The following is a 17,307-nucleotide window of genomic DNA, read 5'->3' on the forward strand; positions in this document are numbered from 1 at the left end:
CAGTTGAACTTCGATATAGCTTGGACGGATTGTGATGCGGGCTGCGATCTCGAGGTATGTACTGCGTGCAGTCCATCTTGGAACTTGAGGTCCTGTGTGCAGTAGAGTAGGGCTCGGATGTACCCAAGCCGTAGCACCTCCAACTTCCGGATGCTCTTCCCTCCGGAGGAGAGATTAGAATGTGCTGTGATTGTCATCAGCTCGGATGATATCAGATACTGCAAGCTGGGCTACGCGTACGGTCCAGGGTGATGCCGTCTCGAGCGGGATATCGGCGTGGAAGGCCCGTCGCCGCTTGGCTGTCTCAATGGTAGGTTATGGTTTTGAGAGGGGAGGTACAGAGCTCGGGGGTTTGGATGGAGTCAATGTGGTGAGGGGTCGGTTGTATCAATTCGATACTGGAGAGAGAAATATGGACTTGATATGGTGTGGTTGGGGAAGCTGGCCCGGTGGATCGTCGGGATTGCATTGTTGGAACTGGAGATGGGGACGTCGGCGATGGGCGCGGCATTCGACGTTAAGCTTATAGCATGGAGATCCTCACGTCTTTGCCGAATGGTACATGTTCAGTTCTCGAAGGTCTTGGCTATATACGATGTAGTAGACTATAGGATAGTGCTGTCCAACCGTACCCCGAAACAAGATATACAGTGCCATCTCGCGCACTCAAGCCAACCGCGAGACATGATACCCCGGACCAACAGCTGTAAAGTTGTCCAGGGGATTGCGCGTGATGGGAGCGTGGTCACGCCCCCGGAGTATGGCACGCTCATCATACCCATAGTCCCGCGTTGCAGCCCTCCGGTGACGACGCATAAACACCTCTGGGGAATCGTCATAGTAGACACTAGAGGCTCGAGGCCTAGCACGGGGCCTCGGGGGTGGGGGCGAGCCCGAGTCACTCTGGTAAGAGTCGCGGCCAGGCCAGAAGGGCCTGTCTCTTTCCCTCTCTCTTCTCGGTTCCGTCCAGCTCGACGGTCTGTCGCGTTCCAGGAATCTCTCTTCCTCCCTCCTGATATCTTTCAAGCGCTCGAGCTCCCGTTTGACTTCCCTCTCCTTCTCCTTCCGTCTCTCTAGTTCTAACTTCAGTTTATCCGCCTCCTCCATCTCCAGCAGTTTATACCGTAGTGTCGTGAAGTCGCTGGTCCTCGCGTCGTCGAGTATCTCATTCCACTCGTGGAGATGGGCCTCGTCACTGCCGGCGCCCATAATCAGATGGCGTTTCTTGTGCACCCGCATGGCGCGGGCAAACAGTTCTTCAAGTCTGTGGGTTTCCTCAATTGTGGTTGCGGCGCGGTCTGCGACATCGAGCATTTGCCGTAATCGAGAGTTGTGCTCGTATGCCGTGATGATGTTCAATTTGGGGACGGTATAGGATGCACCCTTTGGAGCTGTCAATGTGCGGGGAATGCCAAAGGTGAGGAAATGGCATGCTTTGACGGAGAGCGCGAGCTGGACGTTGAATTCTGCCTCGCAGTGGACGAGTAGTAGCAGTCGGACAATTTCAGGTAGGCCGCTTCGGCTGCCGGGTTCTTCGTATAACCTCCATGACGCATGCATTCTATCTCGAATCGCCCCGTGGATAATGCGGACACCCTTGAATGTGGACTTCTTGCTCTTCGAACCCTCCATGCTGATGTTGACATTCGATGGCCCGCCGCTTCCAGATGCGCCAACGGTAAACGTCTTGCCTGATGTGATTTCCTGCTCAGAGACCTCCATTCGGTCTGCCTGGGGCATTATTGCGCGGATGTTGGGGGCATCTCCACCACCGGCACTTAGATTGACGTCCACCCTTGCATACCGTATGCGGTGGTCCATTGAGTACGGTCTCATGAAGTTGAGCTTGACCTGGATCTCGTGCATGTCTTTGCCTTCGTGGAGGATCGGCCGGATGGACTCGAGCTTTGCGTCGAAGCTGATATCGTGGTTGTCGTAGCTGGCGAGGATAAAGCCATCGCCGTTGTCACGCTGGACCCCTGCCCAGAGGTTGTGGTGGGCTTGAATGGAGATATTCTGGTCAATGTCACCGTTGACTTCATTGGTCGTTCCTTCCATAGTCATCGCGTCCCTAATCGTTAGTTCGTTGCCTGTCGTTGTTCTCTCAATCATGTGTTCGCTGGATGTTTCCTTCGTTTCGTCGTTAGATGTGTCGTTAGTCGTTTCAGTCGTCTCGTTATTTGGTGTTTGGGTTGATTCTTCCATCTTGTCCTCCTCTTCATCAGTGCTGTCTTCTGAATCATGTACATGGTCATCGACTCTATCTCTCCTTCTGCCCCTTGTTCTGTCTTCCATATCATCTTCCGACCAGTCACTATCGCTGTCCTTTCTCTCTTTCTCCCTGCTGTTTACCCTTTCCCTCCCCATTCTTCGTATGTCGTCTGTCCTCTCATCTTGCGACCACTCGCTGGACTTATCCTCTTCATCTCTCCCTTTGCCTTTCTTCTCCGCAGTGTGCTGGGTAGCCAATTCATGTTCACCATCAGCCGGTCGTACATAATGCACAGAAGGAGGCTTAGAGCTCTGCTTGCTAGAAGACCCATCTCGCAGGCGAAGCAACTCCGCCACCCCTTCAGCTCCTTCCTCCTTGGCCACCTGCATCGGCGTCAACCCATCTTCATCTTTGATAGTGACGTCGGCGCCACTTTCCAACAGCGGTTCGACAGCGTCGGTCCATCCGTACTGAGCGGCTAGATGGAGTACCGTATGACCACGTCCATCCCGCAGGTTCACATCTGCGTCGCACCGGAGCAGGACCTCCATGGCCTCCAAGCTCTCACTGACCACACACAAATGCAGCGCCGAGTGTCCGAGATCATCGACTTCGTCAACCGTTGCCCCATTCTGGATCAGCATTTCGACCAGCTCAGCGGACCCGGCAACCACTGCCTTGTGTAGAGCAGTCTTCCCCGACTTATCTCTCAACCCAACCTCTGCCCCCTTCTGCAGCAGAAACTCCACCACCCCGGTCCAGTCCTCCTCTGCTCGCTCAGCGATGAGGTGCAGGGCAGTTACTCCGTCCTCGTTCACACTGTTGAGGTTGACCTTTGCGTCGACAAGCAAACAAACAGCGAGGGCTAAGTCAAGCCCAGATCCCTTTCGCTCGCCACAGATCACATGCAGCGGTGTATTCCCACGGTTATCGCATGCTTCCTTCAACTTGGGGCCATGGCGGAGGAGGAGCGCGATCATGTCTCTTGTTCCGCTGGCGCAGGCCCTGTGGAGGGGCGTCCGCCCGCTGTCATCGGTGCACTCAAGACTAGCACCATTGGCGATCAATGTCTCCGCCGCGACGAGCAGTTTCTCCTTTGCTTCCTTTGCCGGGGGTGTTGAAGCCGCGAATTTGTGCAAAAGGTTGTTCTTGAGAACATGTTCAGGCGATGGTTTCTAGCGATAAGTTAGTCGAGACCTGTCTCTATTTTCGCAACTCACTATAACAGCCGTCTGTTCCGGCGCAAGGGAGCCATCTGCCTCGCTCTGATCATGCGGTTCAACGAGGATGATCCTTGGCGGGGTCGGGGCTTCTGCACTGGGACGATCTTCAGGCTCCAAGTCCCCAGGCTCGATCCCATCGACATCGCCATCCGCATGGACCGGGTCGGTTTTGCTTTTCTGCAGGATCGGCTTCGGCATGTTGTAGGTGAAATTGACCGAGACCGTGCCGTTCAGCTGTCTGTTCCAGAAACTGGACATTTGTGCAACTGATGCAGCGGGACGTCATGGGATGGAAATGGGGAGGCTGGGCTGGGCTGCGGCTGCGCTATCCAGTTTGGGGGCTACAACACTGTCGGTGTGAATAAGCCTCAATGCTGATTGAATCGCTATTTAAATGTATCAGTCTTGGATGGAAAGGGTTTGATCCACTTTCGCGTGGTGTTCATCCAAAATAATAGACGAACCCCCGGAGTCGAGTCGGGCAAGACAGTAGCAGCCAGTTTATACTTGGAGTCACGCCACGGCATCGCGTGGCCTGAGGCACTTGGGCGCCTAATAGCGCCCAAGCAGCGAACGATATCGCTTTGCGGTCTTATGGGTGAGCTTCAGTGCCTGAGTGCCTGTATACAAATGTCGGGAAAACAAGGAATGACATTGTCGATGTGATCCTTCGCTAAGCGCTCGTACTTGATCATACGATTCCAAGATTATGATGGCAGGGTACATACATCATGATATCTGCTCTTGGACCCTGATATTTCCGGGGCCACGAGATCTCCGTTCACTAACTGGAGATGTGCTGGGGGTGAGATGAGATGAACCGTGGTGGAACTACAAAACCTAACAATTATTCTCCTACAATGTCTTCTCCCAAGAATATACTTTCCCAGAACATAGAATAAACGCCCGGCTAATCGTCACAGCGGCACTAGCGACAGAGCCAGTGCAATTGGCAGAGATTACGCAGCTCCGGTTCCCGAGACGATCAAGCCCCCGCCAAAAATGTATATCCATATCTATCGCATCAGAATCTCAGACAAGCGACTACCGTAGCTATGATGGAAGGGTCCACGTATAATAAGCTGACAGCCCTAAGTTCATAAATACTTCGAAGCCGTTATGTACGTAGGATAAACCCCAAGGTATACCCGTATACCCTCTGCTCGGCACATGATCAAGCAGGCCTGTCATACTATCCGGTCTACGCGGCCACGGGCCGTCCCGTGGATTTCAGTACAGGGCTGCCTGATTCAATGGGGCTACAGGTGCACAGGTGACGGGGTACCTACATGCGTAATGTCGGATAGGGCCTCACTGACGCGGATCTACTGTACAGTTGTTAGCCGACAAGCTTTGAAGATAGGATATTATGGGAGATTGGGGCAGCCAACGCTCCCTCCAGCTCCAGCTGGCCCGGGCGTAGTGACGTGCATACGGAGGAGGTATACAGAGTATACCACAGTCTCCATAGTCCATTCGCTCTCGACCTTCGGCCTGGTGGTCAAAGCTTCGCACAATGCACATTGTGAAGGTTATGTTTACGTTTATCTACTTGCCCTCTTCTATGGAGTATGTATAATGTAGCGTAGCTTAGCTCTGGAGCCCTGGAGCCGGAGTGTCCACCCACTTTCCTTTTCTGTAGTCCAGCTATGCTAGGTATGGACCGTATGGTTCACAGCATTAGGATGTTCTGCGTTTATCCGGGGTATGCTACCTATGGACCCAGTCCTGCTCTCAATTACTCTAAACTAAGCAATGAGCCATCGCCCACAGCGTGGAAACCACTCTAGTTGAACCGTATGCCCTAGCATAGCATGGAGAGTGAAGGATATGCAGGCAACAGGCAAAAGGGTACAAAGCCCTACCTGAAGAGTCAGTCCCGTGTAACCAGACATGTACACGAAGCCAAAAAAGGAAGAACCTACTTAGCAGAGCAGACAAAGAACCCCCGCCGTCATGGATCGACCTAGGGCTGGGCTCAAGTGCAACCACGACCACAACCACAACCACGTCCGCCCGCCGAACACGTATGCCTGCCTCTTTCGGCGATGTACAGGTCCATCCATATCCATCCTACCAATTCCAGCCGAACCAGACATAAAGGACACCGAACAAGAGTACAACCTTCCATCTGATATCTACACCCCTCTTAGGTTATATTCAAGACAAGACAAGACCAGACCAGACCAGACCTCTCAACCGCATCAATACAGTACAATGCATCATCCAATCATCGAGCTCAAGCCCAACCGAACAGCCCCGAGATCTCGATGCGAATCGACTCGTCAACCATGCATGCAGTCTCAACCTCAACCTCAATCTCAATCTAAATCTTACAGAGTAGCGCAAGAAAAAGCAAAGAAAAATAAAATACAGCGGCGCCGGGATCCAGCAGTGAGCACCCAGCATCCCCACCCTCGGCCCCGCCCAGTCCCACGCCGAAGAATTGAAAATGGAGCCCGGGGTCCTCGGGGACCATCGCCGGGCTTTAAGGTGCATGACTGCATGGCGAATAGGCGGTGCAGCGGGGATCCACCGGGCTAGGCACACGCGATACGCTGCTCCTAGTCCTGGGTGATCTATCAGATTCATAGGCTTGGCTTTCAACAATCTCAGAAGGTGAAGGGGGAATAACGAAGAGAAGAGGATAGGACATGGAGTGAATTATGATATGATATGATTTGATATGMTGTTTTGCATAGATGCCGTGGTACTGGCTATATACCCTGCCAACCACTAGATAGATAGATACGATCCGTAAATGCGACGACCGTAATGAGATGAATGCCGAAACTCCGCCAACGCCACGCTCAGTCAGGAACCTAAGACAGGACAGGACACGCTCGGATGTGGAAGAAACGAAAGACCCCGCTATGACTGGCAATGATGGCTGAACCCAATAACAAGACCCAAGACCCAGAACCAAAAACCCAATGAGATGATAATGATAGGTGTGAGACCGTGGCCTCAATGCAATTTGTCGAATGTGACCAAAGCAAGGCGAGATCATCGCCGAAACCGACCTACCCGGAACGCCGTCAGATCAATCGATTCCACCGAGGCCTGCTCATCGTCGACCTCGATCGGCCCCTCGCTCGACGCTGGTCGCTTCAGCGACACCGTCGTTTCTGTAACTGTAACCGTAGCCGTATCCTTGGGCTCCGCCTCCTTTCCCACCATTCCCTCCTTGCCGGCTTGTTCCTTTTTCTCCTCTTGTAACCGCTGGACCTCCTCCGTAGCAAGCTTTAGCAGGACCGTAAACCGCTGTTTCACGCTCTCGAGTTCCGACGCACAACCTCCCGCCCTCAGAAAATGGTACGCCGCCGTCTCGCAGAAGCTATGAGCAAGCTCCAGATTCTTATCCGCAAGGTCAAACGGCGACTGTCTCGCCGCGACCTGCGGCGTAGGCGGGCCTCTGTTCCTTGTCGCCCTTATACTAGCCAGTAGATCCCCCTCGGGTATATCCGAGTCGACCGCCGGAAGCAAAGCGCGGGCGGCACTCCGAGGCTGCAACGACCTCCTCCCCGCACCCAGACCCAGCGGTATCTGCGCAATCTTCCCCTTCCTTAGGTTATTCCGCGCAGTCCCAATATTCCGCACCATCTCCTCCAGCGTCTTCTGCGTGTATCCATCGTAGTGTATAATCAGGCTGTGTCGCGTACTGACGATCGCGGCGCCGTCCGCGTCGCGTGAGTCCGGCGAGCCGTCGTCGCTCCCCCGTCGGCGTTTCACGCCCTTGCTGTGGCTGCGACTGCGGCTGCGGCTTCCGGTGAGCGAGTCGGTCTGGATCGAGCAGACGGAGCTGTTGCGGCGGCGGCGCGGCTTGGAGGGGGTCGAGTGCTTCTTGTATGCGTCGGCGAACTCGGCGTGTTTGGCGGAGGTGTGAGCTGTGAGGTCGGCGAGTCGGGAGATCCAGGAGGGGAGGTTGTCGGCGAGGTAGGTGAAGGCGCCCAGGGCGTCCATGTGTGTGGGCATACTCTTCTCGACGGTATTTGTGTCTCAGTATATAGGAAGGTGGGGGTCGTTTCGTCGTAGGCAGACTCGTGGTATCATCAGCTCGAAGACGTATGCGGTGGAGTGAAAGGAGTGAGCTGGTGTTGGGTGACAGGCGGCACCCTAGGCCAGTTCCATGGGACAGGAGGCGGGAGTCGATCAGAAACGGAGACGAATGTTGAAAGGAAGGTCGTTGAGTAAGGAAGTAGTGTAAAGTAGAAAAAGAAAGTGCGAGCGACAACAAAAAAGAAAAGAGAGAAGCCGGGAGAATTTAGAATGAAGCAAGGTAGAGACCAAACAAGCAGGCGATTTGGAATTGATCCCGGTTCAGTGTCAGTGTCAGTGAGGGATTGAAGACCCCGTCAGCCCCGTGGGTCCGATACCGTGTCTTACCGCGCTAGCCGTATCCAGCCCGCCGTCAAAGCCGCTCTCCACCTCCGGTTGGCCGGGCGGGCCCGGGCTCCCCTGCTACTCGTACCGGGATGTTATGGGACATGTATACAGTTTCCTTACAGTTTCCTTCCTATTCGGGGAATTACCTGTGACATTGGAACATGAACCTGAGGGCTCAGGCAGACATGGGGGGCTGGGTGCTTGCTGCTGCTGCTGCTGCTGTTGCTGCTTGCTTGCTTTTGCTGCAGGAGGATTAATATCATCCTAGTTCAGAGTTCAATATCTGTGCCACTGCAACTGCTCCAACGTCAATTTAATCAATGGGAGTTCACGACAATGCCATTCCTGCCAGTATCCCTGCCCAAACGGCGGTGAGTTGGCTGCATGCATCATGTCGTTCTAGGGGTTCAGGACGTCTCAGCGTGGGAGGCAGACCCAGGATCATCCTGTCGCTCTGTGTCTAGTCTCGGCTCGTGGGAGTCTCAGTCCAGCAATGGCAACGACAGACTCAAGAAGGCGGGGGAGACGATCAATCCTTCGCTTGCGACTCCATCCTTTCGGACAAGCGTCGCCAACGTCAACCTGCCACGCTCTGCAACAACGCTATATATGTATCACCCGTGGTGCAACGTGCAACGTGCGATGCGCAACCCAAGATCACAACGGGGATTCAGAGAACAAAGTAAGGTTGTAACCATCATTGCATCACGGGCTTTCAAATCGATGCGTCTAGCAGCAGGCTAGGCAGTGGACACTAACACCAACACTAACTATAATGCCACGAGGCAAAATCGGACCGGCCGAAGATCAAATAGGCAAATGCAGAGCTAAACGAGATTATATTAATTGCACGTCGACCTTCTAGAAGGCCCCTCAATCTCAATATCATGAAAATGAAATCATTCTAATCTATCCGAATCCCAGGCCCTGCCATGAGCCAGGCTAACCGTTTCTAGTGTCGATATATTAAACCCCGAATCCTGGGGCACCACGAGTCATAGCACAGCACCGCGGTGAGTCTGACATGACATGACATGACGCCAATGGTCGGAGCTCTCCGTTGACAGCACCTGCCAGCCAGTGTCATTCAGCCTCGTCTTACTCTTCCCCAAAGGAGTCATGACACGTAACGGTCGACCGGCATTAGCATCCGTCTCGCACGAGTCAGGGCCTTCATTGGAGAAGGGCCAGCTCGCCTTGGCCATGGCCCATGCCAGTCTGGGTCTCCGGTCCCCAGCTCGTCATGGCTGAATCTTGAGTTGAGTGTTCTCGTCTGAACCCACTATCCACGCGGGCGGCGGGAGGCACCGAGTGACAGAAGTCAAAGTCAAGGTCGACTGCTTGATCGGGCAGTAGTCTACTCTATCCGCTCCCCACTACGGAGTACTATTCTCTAGATCTGGTCGGAGTATTGATTGCGTGCCTCGGTGCTCGCAATGTGCCGCCGCCACGCGGGAGGCCTGAGTGTACTACGGAGTACGGAGTAGGCTGGTAGATCAGACTCGTGGCGGCGCATTTTCCTTGTTTCGACTTTCGGCTCTTTCGATGAAACCGTATACCAGTGATTGACAGGAGATTTCGCCAATCTCCGGCTCGGCAGGAGGGCTGTGACGTCGACTGAGTACTCGTAGGTTTCATTCTCTGGAGCTGGTTGAGAATATGCCGGAGCACACGGTTGCAATGGCCTTATCTCGGTTTGTCCGAGTATCCCCATGCACGACAGTCACCAGACGGCTGCAGTGCTTCCGGAAGTCTGCGCTCGACTTCTTTTTTTATCAGTTCCACCGTGGTACTAGAGACATGTCTCTGTAACGGTTTGGTTGCTGTCCGCGTCTTACAAGTCATTGCGCCTGCATATCCCCGACAGATCCCGGGGTCACTGCATTGCAGTTTGCACTACAAGGTATACAACTGAAAGTGTTGTAAAGAATAGTTCCATTGTCCTGCAGACATTCGCCCGCTCTTCCGCTAAAATATAGGGTGACTTTACAGCTGCGTATACCTCTATTCTCGTAACATCTGGCCAACTTCAACATGTGCCGACGAGCAGCCGGTGAGTCCAGCCTCAAACTCAGATGGCTACCGTATACCTAAGGCTCCCAGCACCTTCTAGGCGGCAATTGGCGGAGCACCAGCACCAGGCCCATCCTCATCATCGCTATCCCGTTTCATCGGCCGAGTCTTGTTTACCTGGTCCGGTGGTGATTGCCTAAGGGGGAAGCCCTTCAGTATACTGTCGCCTTCGGAACTCGAATCGTCTTTCTTTAGTACTTGGCCCTGGACCGTTCCCGATGACGTTGCAGTCTGCGGTGACCTCGAGGATTTTGGTTTGCTTGACGATGAACTCTCTCCAGGTCCCTTGTTCGCGCCTCCTATACTTGCGCTTCCTGTTTCCGTTGGCATTCGTTTCAGTTTTCGGCCCTGGTCGCGAGGGGGCGGAGGCGGCACTACCCAAGGCCCCTTCGGCAGTCCTGACCGTGCCATTTGTTCCGCGGTTGACGGTTCTTGCTGTGCGGTTGACGGTTCTTGCTGTTCGGTTTCCTGACTGGACGATGCTACTTGGGCGCTTCGGCGAGCTGCGCGGTCTGATCTGGGACTTGTCCCTTGGTGCTCAAGGTCCGCAGGATTTTTCTGTCCACAATCAGCTCACGGAACGAAAACTGTGGTGAAAGGGGGATAAACAACCAGCTTTCTTGCGACTTGCGGCTCTTCAGACTTTCTCTTTAAGGAACTAGTACCAGGCGTATTGCTGCCAGAATTTCCACTCGATGGTGTTGATGCAAGACACTGGTTCTGCAGGGTTTCTGTCACGGCTATAGACATACCAAGTTAGCCTGGCCCTGGAGGACGCTCAATTACAGCCGGAGATGCAATCTGGGTTTGATCCTACAATTAAGGACACTCGCCACGGGGACTGAGCCTGCGGCGGGACTCGTCGTAGCGGGACTGGTTGCTGGCACTGGGGAAACCGAGTAAGTCATGTTTTTGGCTTCGTTCTCGTAGCTGTAAAAGGAAGACTCACCACCTAAGGCCCCGCTGGATAGTCCTGCACTGGCGGTCCCGGAGCTGGTGATTGCGTCGCTCATCGATTCCAATTTCTCTTTACCCTTGATCGATTGCATTTTCGCTTTACCCTTTTGCTTTCTCGAACGCTTCTTCTTCCCACTGCCCGAGTTGCCGGTGTCGACTTTGTCCAGTTTTCCCTTCCCTTTATCCCCTCCTGGTGAATCGCCGCCGCCGCCGCCGCCGCCGCTGCCTCCCGCACCAGTTGCTACACTGGCCATCGTGGACTTGATCCGGTCGGAATGCGTGGCTGTTGGGGAATGAATGGCGTTCAAGAAAGAATGAGTAATAGCCAAAGATCTCAGTAATGGATAAATGCTCTGACGATACTGGGCGATATCGTGGAATGATGGGTGATGGGTGGAAAGGTTGATACAACTTGCAAGAGCGTACGATTCAAGAAATCGGCAGTCCCGGTACATAAACACAAAGTAGGAAAGCGCAACCGGGACTCAACAACTAACAGGAGCACATCCTAACCCCGGCCAAATCAAGGCCATAACTCCGTCTCCTTCCACTCACCCTTCTCGCCATCCACAAGCGCCCAGTTCGTCCTCCGCACATCGTCCGGGTTCGAAAAGTCCAGCCTCTCCATCTCCTCCGGGAAAATGAGCAGAACGCGGAAGTTCGCCCTCGCAACCTCATCCTTGAGATCTTCGACCTTTTGATTCAGCTTAAGGCGCGGGTCAGACGGCGCCTCAGAGCGCGGCGTGCCAGGAGGCGGACTCTTAAAGGTCCCTATAGCAGAAAATCAGCATCACAACCCCGAACATCGAGCAGACAGAAACGGACCTCTCATAACAGGACTGTGATTGGCAAAATACGTCGCAACCTGCCTATCCCACTCCCACTCCTTGACATCCCCCTCGGCATTCGCATTCGCATCCCCCTTAACCCTGAGGACCTTCTGCACCCTCTCCCTAGCCTCCATCTCATCCGCACCATTCGCCGGATCCCCAACGGCAAGCGCCCTCCCACGAACCCTCCACTGCGCCGAGACCTCCTCGAACCAAAACACGCCCTCAACGGCCTCGTCCGACTCCGTCAGCTGCCCCATCTTCTTCATACGCGCGTCTGTGGTCACGGAGAAGAGGTCGCTCTCGTAGATATCCGGGTTCAGGCCGATGCCTTGGTTCTTCAGCGCGTCGATGCCGGAGTGGTGGAGTGTTGAGGCGGGCTTGGGGAAGAAGCCGCGGAATTCGACGGTGCGGGCGCGCGGGACGGGTTTGTTGGTGGATGTATGTGCTATTGAGGCTAGGGAAAAGGAGGACGATTTGCTTTTTTCGAGGCTTGACAGGAAGAGGGAGCGCCAGGGGGCTGCTGCGGGTGCCATTTTTGGGGGATGGTGAAGTTCTGCGGTGTTCGGTGCGGGGTGGAAGGGTTATGTGAGATATGCCGATGCTGGATATCTTGACTGCAAAAGGATATCAGCTGAGTATGTATAGCTTCTTTGGAATATTTGCAGACCTTTCGTAGCTTGTTCGATTGGTTTTCTGAGGAATTGGCGTCGACTTGACGTTGAAAGTATCGTAAGATCCCCCGCTGATTTGAAGATGACGTCGAGCTTATCTTATCGATACCGTACCGGTTGACCTGCCTAATCGACTTGCTATAAACATACGCCATGGATATGTTGTTTAGTAAAAGATAGATGGTGATAGATACATCCTCAATAGGAATAAAATAAGATGTAACAATAAGGACTTCAGCAGAAACAAGCAAAATGTTGATCGCCATCTTGACGTTTATCCAGCAAGGCAAGAGATTGGGGAACATATATTTATCTTCGCCAACCTCCCACAACGACGAACGCTCCTCCAAGCAGCTCAAGATATAAATTACGTTTTCATTCAGTATTCCCGCTCACAGGGATCAATCATCAAAGCCCAGATGACTGGGCATGATCTAAGATGGTATCACAACCATAAATGCAGATTGTAAAGTTCTACCATAAGATATGCCAGATCACTCAACGCCATAAACAAGCAAGAACAAGATAGTACAACATCCGAAACCCAGCGCGGACAGAAGCCCACACCACAGCTAGAAGGACAGGGTATCAAGTCTACCCCGTGGACGACCACTTCTCGAAGCACATCACATCACATCTGCATCTGAACATCGTCCCCCCCATCAAGCGCACCCCCCGGTATCCGCCCTTCATTGAGCTCCCTCTCCAACCGTGTGATCTCCTGCAGACTCTTCGCCTCCCTGATCATCTTCTCAATCCGCTTTCTCTCGGCATCGGTCAACTTCACCCGCAGGCCCTTCTCGGACGGCGCTTGGTCTGCGGCGCCGCCGGAGGGAACGTCAAAGGTACGTGATTTCACGCCGAGGATCTTCGATGCGAGTGCGGATGGCTCCTTCGCTGTGCCGAAGAGTTCTGCTGCCTTGGCGCGCTCGGCGTCTTTTACTTTCTGGTAGTCGAGGAAACGGATGCTGGGGATGCGCCAGATTATCCAGAGGCGGTAGTACTGTCACGCAGATTTGTTAGTTCACTGCTCAAGAACTCCGCAGATAGCAGTAGGTAGCCGTAGAAGGCCGCTCACCTCCTTCCTCGTAACCGGGTTCTCCAACAAAGTCAAATGCGTCAGTTTCGTCAGATTCCGCAGGGGATCCAAATCCGCCAGCTCGGCAATGTTGTTCGCCGTCAAGACAAGCGTCGACAAGCTCGGAACGGAGTTCGCAATGTTCGACTGAATCTGCCTGACTCGGTTCCTGGCGAGGAGAAGCGTTCGCAGGCGTGGGAAAAACGGGAAGTTGCCGAGCGATGAGATGTCGTTATCTGTGAAATCGATCGCATCTTGGTCCTGTCGCCCTAAACGTTAACATCGACGTCCCAGCCGGAGATAAAATGCCGAACGGCGTACCTTTGCAATACCCAAATTCTCAATAGCGGGGATCTTGTGCCCTAAACGACTCCAACGACAAAGGTCGATATCAATCCAGCTCATGCAAAAGTGTAGTATCTGTCCTTTTCAGGCACTGTGTGTGGAACGCACCTCGAAGATCTAGCTCGCGATCCTTGAGCGGGTTGATGTAGGAGAGGGAGTTTTGGATCAGCTCGACTGTAAGGCGCATGATGGCGATTTATGACAGTATCATGTACGGTAAGTTGTAACGAGGGAAAGCCAAGCAAATCTAGTTAAACGAGGCAGATGTGAGGTGCAATTGTGGTTCGTCTGAATTCGCAGCGGACTTCGCGTCGATTTCTGGAGAGCTTGGAATATTCTGCCGGGCGGTGGACATTTATCACGTGCCAAATTGAGGTATATTTACTTTCGAGTTGAAATCTAGACCACCTGCGTTTGATTCATTATAAACCACGGAGTAGGAGATATTTAAACTTATCGTGGGAGCGGCCGACGACTCCGACGCCGCCAACCGTCCGACACGTCCGACACGCAGACCCGGAGACGTCGCCGACAATTCTGCATTCAATTATGGGTTGAGAATTTAGCGTTAGTCAAAGTGCATAACTATCTGCTCGGCCACTCTAGTACCATCCTTGGTTATAGACACGTAAACACATGTAGCAATGGCTCAATTCATTGTGATAAACAGTTGCCTTAGACTCATGCATAGAGCGGATGATTCTTTACATAATGACTGCTATGGACATGGCATCACAGCGTCCCAGAATGTGCAAGTCCAAGAGATCAGAAAATCAAGAGCGCCAATATGGTATGTATGGTGGATGCCTGGGTACATGAGGATAGGATAATGAAGCAAATCAACGCCAGCCACAACATTCTGTGTGGCGGTAAATGTTCAGCAATGCCGGGAACGCCAGATGGTATGCTAGTACTGCTCAATATCAAACATTAACATTAATCGTGTAGTGGTGTCGCGCTGGGCGACCTATGAGAGTGGGACCGCGATGGACTGGGTGCTCTGGACCGGCGCCCGTTCGTTGTCGGCCCCAATGCAATCGGGGTCAGATGGTCCCGGCTTTCCGTCCTCACGACCAGGCCACTTCTATCGATTGTAGAGATTCCTGGCGGGGCGCTGATTCCGAGTCCAACCGTTGCAGAGGATGAGTTATCTTGGTTGAAATGAAGGCGTGCGGGACTGCCCTGGCCCCAGCTAGGCGTCCGTTTCGGGGGCAGAAAGGCTGCGGTATCGGTATCCGAGACGTAGTCATATGATGAGCGGCTGGAATCTGAGCCCGCAAGCTCAATGTCCTGCGCCCCTTCTTCAAGGATACGCTCATATGACGGGGTACTTTGGCCGAAGAACGAGGGTTTGATAGGAGCGGATGCTTTGCGCTTCCGTTGCTGGATCAAACGCGAACCGCCCGGGCGCCCACAGCTGAAAAGGTTGTTGATCTTGTGGTAGACCTTTAATCGCCGAGTGCGGCCGCATAAGAAGAACAGGGCTAGAAAGACAATGAGAACAAAGAGAATAATTCCTGGGATCCTGCGCGACGAGCCGCCTTCAAAAAGCGCATCCTCCCATGAATCGCCATGAAGAGGCTCCAGATTCGGCAATAATCCGGTGCTAGGGTACTGGAAATCACTGGGAACGCCGGCAACGTTGCTGCCAAAGCCAACAGGCAGCGCTTCAGCGGACTCCACGGGAACCTGAGATGCAGCATAAAGAACCATCTTGCCTAGGGTCCAGCTGACTTCGGTAGAATCTATTTTGTTGACGGCTTGGAAAGCGTCTAGATAGCCCTTGTGCTTCCCATGTTCCAGAACTTCTTTGGTGCCGTTGACACCAGAAGTCGACATGGGTTCTAAGCCGACTCGTGGAACGCCAATGCCGTCGTGCAAGACATTGATAATCCAAGACGCCTTGAAACAAACTTCGTAGGCCTTTTCTTGATCGAGTTTCTTTCCCCACTTGTGTTCGGAAATACCTCGCTCGATTGACTCCCAATCCTGTGAGCAAAACTCCTCGACGCGGTGTTGATAGGTATTGAAGTCGTATGCCTTATCCGTATGTCCCATTTCAAACACTTCGTGCGTGGTATGCCAGTACTCGCTGATGCCGACAAAATGGTTGACGTCGAAGTCAATCGCCGGTACGTGGATGCCGTGGAGTAGGCAAGGTTGGTCCTCGCATGGAGCGTCCTTGTCGAGTAGCGGATATGTCCCTCGCAGGCACTCATCAAACTTTCCGGTTCCCAAAAGGTATTGCTCCGTCTCAGCTCCTTCCAGAGGTTTCCCATCGAGTGTCGTTCGGAGTCCAGCCGGGAGACAGGGGTCGGGGAATTCCTTGACATTATCGGCCCCAAGCGCAGTTTGCAGAGCGCTCAAGTAACGCCGGCGGGCTTCCCGTACTCCAAATTCGAGCCATGACGTGACAAACACTCGATGTTCCTGAGTAGATCCGTCGATGTTGCGCAGTCGAAGTAAAGTCAGATCGTTCGCATGCTTTTCGCTTTCGGTCGCGTTTGGGGCGAATGCAATTTGAGCAGAGGCTCCGCCCATGTCGAGAAATCCGTAGGTATGGTGGTCTTTCCCATGATCGTGGTTACCAGGCGAGTCGAAGCTTCCGAGCAGATAGTTCGTGGCAACCCAGCCGTACAACCCTTCAGTGACGCCGGGAATGACCTGTATATGCACGTCGCAGTCGGGGAGCGCGAAGTCGTAATTTTCGCGGGCGTAAGAGCAGACGTGATCTAGCAAAAGTTTCTGCTTCACATCCGGCACCAGTCGCATCCCAGCAGTGGCTAGCATGAAAATCGGCGTCTCCTTGATTGCGTCATCGGGAACAATCTCGCGGGCGAAATCGAGAAGTTCGGCGAGGTGCTCAGGGCCAATTTCCTCCGGTCGATCAGCGAATGTAGAAACTCCTACCACTCGTTGTCAGATTTTGAAACCACAGTAGAGGCACTCCCCAGCATACCAGGATGTATCTTCTTCACCCAATCCGCCTTTGTTTTGATTTCCGGAAGCGACTTGAGGTTATGTTTGCCGGATTCTTTGAGCGCGATCGCATTGTCCAACCACCGATAAACATGAACTCGGGTCCCCTGCGCCGTGTTAGCGGAAGAGCTTCAAGTGGCCGAAGAGTAAGCTCACAGATGATCCCGCATCTAGGACGATACCGTAGTGCCCTATGAAGAACAACTCGTTAGATCGGCTCGGACAGGAACGCGACGGAGAAGACATACATTTACCCATGGGGGCGGAAATCCCAGCTAAATCTGCAGTTCTCAGGAAAGGGTCGAGATCACTCGCATGGCCACTGAAGGCCAACCGCGGGAAGCGAGGAGAGGCCTAGGAATTCCGATCTTGCGGAGGGGCGCTCTAAATCCGGGGTTCCTGATAGCGACAGAAGGTCCGTGTACTAAGAACGGTTGGAGGGTGGCGGTTTCGCTCGAGTAGGAGGTGAAATAGTGTCGAAGAAACGAATGGCTTCGCGAGCGAAGAAGACGAGACGGGGGGCGGGACAGCTGAAACGACAGGAAGGGAG

General features: G+C 53.5%; 5 protein-coding genes across 5 annotated transcripts; all 5 read right to left on the reverse strand.

Annotated features, from left to right (window-relative positions):
• Nucleotides 1-666: 666 nt before the first annotated feature.
• Nucleotides 667-3,693, reverse strand: DSM5745_08409 (ankyrin repeat domain-containing protein; the record flags this gene model as incomplete). The annotated part of the gene is made up of 2 exons (XM_026750425.1): nt 667-3,387; nt 3,433-3,693. 2 exons carry the CDS (start codon nt 3,691-3,693, stop codon nt 667-669), a joined length of 2,982 nt encoding a protein of 993 aa, XP_026601429.1.
• Nucleotides 3,694-6,441: 2,748 nt separating this feature from the next.
• Nucleotides 6,442-7,410, reverse strand: DSM5745_08410 (uncharacterized protein; the record flags this gene model as incomplete). Its single annotated transcript, XM_026750426.1, has 1 exon — nt 6,442-7,410. One exon carries the CDS (start codon nt 7,408-7,410, stop codon nt 6,442-6,444), a length of 969 nt encoding a protein of 322 aa, XP_026601430.1.
• Nucleotides 7,411-9,930: 2,520 nt separating this feature from the next.
• On the reverse strand, nt 9,931-12,217 carry DSM5745_08411 (uncharacterized protein; the record flags this gene model as incomplete). The annotated part of the gene is made up of 5 exons (XM_026750427.1): nt 9,931-10,452; nt 10,504-10,634; nt 10,712-11,134; nt 11,407-11,622; nt 11,677-12,217. The coding sequence occupies 5 exons, from the start codon at nt 12,215-12,217 to the stop codon at nt 9,931-9,933; spliced, it is 1,833 nt and encodes a 610-aa protein (XP_026601431.1).
• Nucleotides 12,218-12,986: 769 nt separating this feature from the next.
• lea1 (U2 snRNP complex subunit LEA1) lies at nt 12,987-13,965 on the reverse strand (the record flags this gene model as incomplete). The annotated part of the gene is made up of 4 exons (XM_026750428.1): nt 12,987-13,358; nt 13,434-13,694; nt 13,755-13,795; nt 13,887-13,965. 4 exons carry the CDS (start codon nt 13,963-13,965, stop codon nt 12,987-12,989), a joined length of 753 nt encoding a protein of 250 aa, XP_026601432.1.
• A 749-nt stretch (nt 13,966-14,714) lies between these two features.
• Nucleotides 14,715-17,015, reverse strand: DSM5745_08413 (putative nucleoside diphosphatase (Ynd1); the record flags this gene model as incomplete). The annotated part of the gene is made up of 4 exons (XM_026750429.1): nt 14,715-16,684; nt 16,738-16,864; nt 16,914-16,948; nt 17,006-17,015. The coding sequence occupies 4 exons, from the start codon at nt 17,013-17,015 to the stop codon at nt 14,715-14,717; spliced, it is 2,142 nt and encodes a 713-aa protein (XP_026601433.1).
• Nucleotides 17,016-17,307: the final 292 nt, after the last annotated feature.

This window comes from Aspergillus mulundensis, assembly GCF_003369625.1.
Source record: "Aspergillus mulundensis strain DSM 5745 chromosome Unknown scaffold_9, whole genome shotgun sequence".
Classification (NCBI taxonomy): Eukaryota; Fungi; Ascomycota; class Eurotiomycetes; order Eurotiales; family Aspergillaceae; genus Aspergillus; species Aspergillus mulundensis.